General features: G+C 42.7%; 1 protein-coding gene across 1 annotated transcript; it reads right to left on the reverse strand.

The window, feature by feature from the left end:
- Positions 1 to 2,087: 2,087 nt before the first annotated feature.
- LOC121503657 (titin-cap (telethonin)) lies at positions 2,088 to 3,641 on the reverse strand. Its single transcript, XM_041778170.1, has 2 exons — positions 3,340 to 3,641; positions 2,088 to 3,244 (listed from the first exon to the last, which is right to left on the reverse strand). Exons 1-2 carry the CDS (start codon positions 3,489 to 3,491, stop codon positions 2,854 to 2,856), a joined length of 543 nt encoding a protein of 180 aa, XP_041634104.1. The 5' UTR covers positions 3,492 to 3,641; the 3' UTR covers positions 2,088 to 2,853.
- Between the last annotated feature and the right edge of the window lie 920 nt (positions 3,642 to 4,561).

Below are 4,561 nucleotides of genomic sequence, written 5' to 3' on the forward strand. Positions count from 1 at the left end.
AGCAGTTCTGAAAGATAAGAAGGCCCAAGACCATTAAGACATTTAAAAACCAGTAAAAGAGCTTTAAAATTGATCCTAAAACACACGGGAGCCAATGCAGTGATTCTAAAACCGGTGTAATGTGGGCCCGCCTCTGGTCCTAGTCAGGACACGTGCTGCTGAATTTTGGAGTAACTGTAGACCTGAAATATTCTTTTGGGAAGACCAGAGAGCAGGGCATTACAGTAGTCTATACGACTAGTGATAAAAGCATGCATCAGCGTCTCCGTGTTGGCTTGAGAGAGAATGGGGCGGACTCTGGCGATGTTCTTTAGATGATAAAAACCTATTTTTGTTACATTCTTAATGTGTGGAATAAAAGTCAGCTCAGAGTCAAAAATTACACCCAGGTTTTTCACTTGTGATGATGGATTAAAAGACAGTGCTTGTAGTTTGGGTAAAATTTTCTCTCTCAAGGCCTCAGGACCAATGACTAAAACCTCAGTTTTGTCCTGGTTAAGCTGGAGAAAGTTTTCTGCCATCCAGGATTTGATATCTAAAATGCAGTTAAAAAGAGCATCCATTGGCCTGGTGTCATCAGGAGACATGGAGATGTAAAGCTGTGTATCATCAGCATAACTGTGGAAGTTGATTCCATGTCTCCTGATGACACCACCAAGAGGGAGCATGTACAGGTTAAAAAGCACAGGACCTAAAATCGAACCCTGGGGCACACCACATGTGATTTTATGGACTTTGGAGGAGCATGTGCCTACACTTACCATGAATGTTCTGTCTGTGAGGTAGGAAGTAAGCATGTAGCATGTTGTAGCATTGCCCATTGTTTCTAGGCCTGTAGGTTTGCCTGTGCATTTTGATATGTGTCAACTTATTGAACACAAGTTATTAGGCCTTTTAATGTTTTGTATTCACTTGTTGCATATAGATTTGACTATTGGATGTTTTCATTGTTGTTTTTAACAGATTACTGTGTAAATGTATCTTTTGTAAATCATTTAACTGATTGGAAATATGACATTTTGCTTGGGTTGTGCTTTCTAATGTCCTTTTTTTAATTTTCTGTTTTCCACAGCTCTTATGGTGTGTGTATGACTATTTGCACTGCTTTAAAGGAAAATAAAAGGTGTCTTAAACCAGCAGTTCGAGAGTCTTCCATTGCTCCAGCTGGGGATGCTACATTTGGTCTACCATCTTGCAGGCAAGCTATGATAGTCGAAGCAGTCCACCAGCAGCTTAGGTTACCGGTTTAGAAAACCTGTGAAGGAGGACTGGATTGTTTGAAGCGAAATTAAGATTTTTTACAACCCGAATACTGGCAAATTATAAAAATACGGCAAATTGAAAGTTATCGTTTACTGATGTTTCGTTTTAAAATGTGACCGTGTCAAATTGTGACTTTCACCAAATGCGTCTATGGCTGTCGTGATTTAATTTTTATTACACATCTGAGTTACACTAAACGGCGCTTCATATTATAAGCAAATTAATTTCGGCACTACAACAGGTAGCTAGCTACTATTGCTAGCAGTCAGTTGTCAGCTCAACGTGCACGACGCACGTAGTTAACTTCATTTTTAGCTCAATAAGCTAACTTACAGTCGGCTGTCAACATAGTCCAAACAGAACCCTCGTCCTCGTTGTCACTCATGAAGGCAAACACGATTTCCCTGCCACATTAGCATCCACGATGTTAAAATTAGCTATGATACTCTGCAGACACCATCCACTCCATTAGTTTCTCCTTACATCAAAAGTAGCATGGTGTAGAATCAGCTAATTAGCACCCACTTGTATTTCAGCATAACTATTCATCACTTAATTTGTTGTCATAACTGGTAAATACTGGAGTAATGTGTTGTCGCAGACATTTAATTCAATAAATTACAAAATTTTTAGATTTATAGGCTATTTTTTAAACATATAATATGCAAACTAGCTGGATCGATGCCTTGAGCTGTAGCCTTTGTTGTACAGGTTTTATTCCATTAATAAATTTATTTTGAAATTATATTTGGGTGGATGTTTTCTGCCATGTAAGAAAACGATCCTGTTTCATGCTCATGACAGAAAAAACAGAGGCAGAGGAGTGAAGAGCAGTTCAGCTTTTATTAATGAAAATATCTAAGAAAAAATACACATTATTGCACACATTTGATATTCATTTGCAGTCTTAACTGTTAAGATATCTGCTTCTCTATCACAGAAATACAGCTAACAGGGAGATCAGTGAATACTCATAAGAACAGCTTATTAGTTTTCCTATGGCCTCTTGTGTTAAAGAGGGACACTCGCAGAAACACTTATGTACAGCTGCAGCGTGTAAACATGCCAACACATTCTGTTCTCTTCACAGATAAGAGCCTGCAGAGACCTGGATGTTCCTCAAACCCTTCAGCCCTCTCTTCCCCTTCACTCTCTCTCTTTCTGTCATTCTTTACAATTTAAGTTTCACTTTCTGCGTCATTGCATGTGACTACAATCTTTTAAACTGATTACCTTACGAGCACCTTCATTTACCTTACAAGCTTATTTTCAGGTTTGTATTCTATACATTACTTAGGATCCCACTGAGAGGTCAGCAGATATGTTGAAAACAGCTGGCCAGCACAGACAGAGATCAGTCCATGACCACCAAATGCCATCTGGGACAAAGTGTGACATTTACCAGGTGCTGTGCTCACCAATCGACAGAGATGATGCTAAAGATCTACAGTTTTTAAGAAAGAGATACATCTATATACACCTTGCCATGCTCTTTCCTGACACACTCTCATCAATGACTATCCTTTTCCAGCTTTCACCCTTCGTGTCTCCCCTAAACATGCCCTCTTCCTCTTTTGGTCCTTTTGAGTTTCACCCTCTCTGGGCCTCTATGGACAGGGAGCGACCCAAAGCTTTGGTGTCTTTGGCGAACTCCATGAGCGTTGGCTTGACAGGAGGCAGGTCCCTGGTGATCTCGTCCACGGTTCTCTTGCTGGGACAGACTCCGTCTGGGGTGGGGAAGGGCTGCAGGTCCTCCTCGGTGTGTGGGGCTCCACGTCCGAGCCTGATGCCGAGCTCCGTGGGGGTGAAGATGGGCAGTGGGAGGGTGTTTCTCTTAGGCAGGAGCTGATGTTCCCTCACCCCTCTTTCCAGGGTGCCCACTCTGACAACTCCAGAGGGGCAGGTCTGATTCAGCGAGCGGGCCCACCACTGCCTGGACAGAGTCTCCCTGCGAGATTTGTCATTAAAATTCATCGTCTGCCTGCGGATATTGGAGAAAAGTTGTAGTTAGAAACTGTGAGAGGACTTAGAAATTTAACTTCAAAGAGACTTGTGTGGTTGTCAGTGAGCCCTCACCTCTCTTCAGGATGAGTCTTGAGAGTGACACTGTGCCAGTCAGCGCTGTAGCTCTCCCTCTGAGCCTTGTTCTCCTCCCTTACACTGCAGCTCAGCTTAGCTCCTACCATCACGCCATTGCGCTTCTCCAGGACGGTACAGATGGGCATCATCTCTGCTGTGGTAAGATTTATCACCTCTGATTGAGCTTGTTGATCAGGCTGTAGGTCTGCAGGTGTTCCTGTGTTGAGGCTGTTTGTTCACTGATGCTCCAAGTGGCTGTATCTTCTGGCTTGCCTTCCGTCTTACTCTCTTTCCACTGTCTATGTCTGGGCTTGGATCTGTCCACTGCTTTTATACATGTTCTGCTGCTATTTCTGATCCATGCTGTCACTCTACAATCAGTGTGTACTGACATCTGACACCCAGTTCTCCGTGTCTCATTCCCAAGAGCAGGAAGCCACTCTTGGGAGGGGTTGAGGGTAATTGGGTGGAAAATCCCCTGATTCTCAGGTCACCCCTGTAATCACTTGCCAGAACACGTTCCACCTCAGCTAGGATCAAAGTGTCTTAGAGATAAAAGTACACTGGAAACACAGTGTAAGGAGAATACATAAACATGCAGATAGACATACAGCAGGCTTAGTGTAAGACAGACTCTTAATAGGGATTTGATCTTGACTCAAAAGCGTAGAGAGGCATTGTGCTAACGTGGAAAGCTAACAATGCCACTCATATTTCATAAACAGAGGATATTCCAGGGATGTAGGTTAAGAAACAGAAATAACTCATCCCCAGATGGAAATAAAGGTGACAATCCACAGAACTTTATGGAGCATCATACAGAATTTAAAGCCTAATTCAGTTCAGAAGAAGTTTATATAACAACTCAGCCTTGTGAAAACATCAAACCCCCTCATTAGACGCCATTACAGCACTCTGCCTCACAGTAGCAGTGAGAGCTGCATCCCCAGTGATTCATTATCTCAGTGACAGAGCGCCACGCAAGCCATAATCAACTCCGGTTACAGGCTGTGAAACACACACACCACACAAACTCACCTCTGACAGGTGTGATGTTACCACCAGTTCCTGTTCTGACTCATTCATCCACATCAGGAACTGGCATCATCAAATAGCCGAAATCAGATACACACACACACACCATAAAGTAGCATGCTGTTTATGACAAGGAGCCCAATCATTCTACATGTGATTAAATGTGTGTATTATTAGATGCACG

Source organism: Cheilinus undulatus, linkage group 21, assembly GCF_018320785.1.
Source record: "Cheilinus undulatus linkage group 21, ASM1832078v1, whole genome shotgun sequence".
NCBI lineage: Eukaryota > Metazoa > Chordata > Actinopteri > Labriformes > Labridae > Cheilinus > Cheilinus undulatus.

Coding starts and splice junctions, on each gene's coding strand:
- LOC121503657 (XM_041778170.1), bottom strand. CDS start 3,491: ATGATGCCCATCTGTACCGTCCTGGAGAAGCGCAATGGCGTGATGGTA. Junction 3,245..3,339: donor AAGACTCATCCTGAAGAGAG/GTGAGGGCTCAC, acceptor CAATATCCGCAG/GCAGACGATGAATTTTAATG.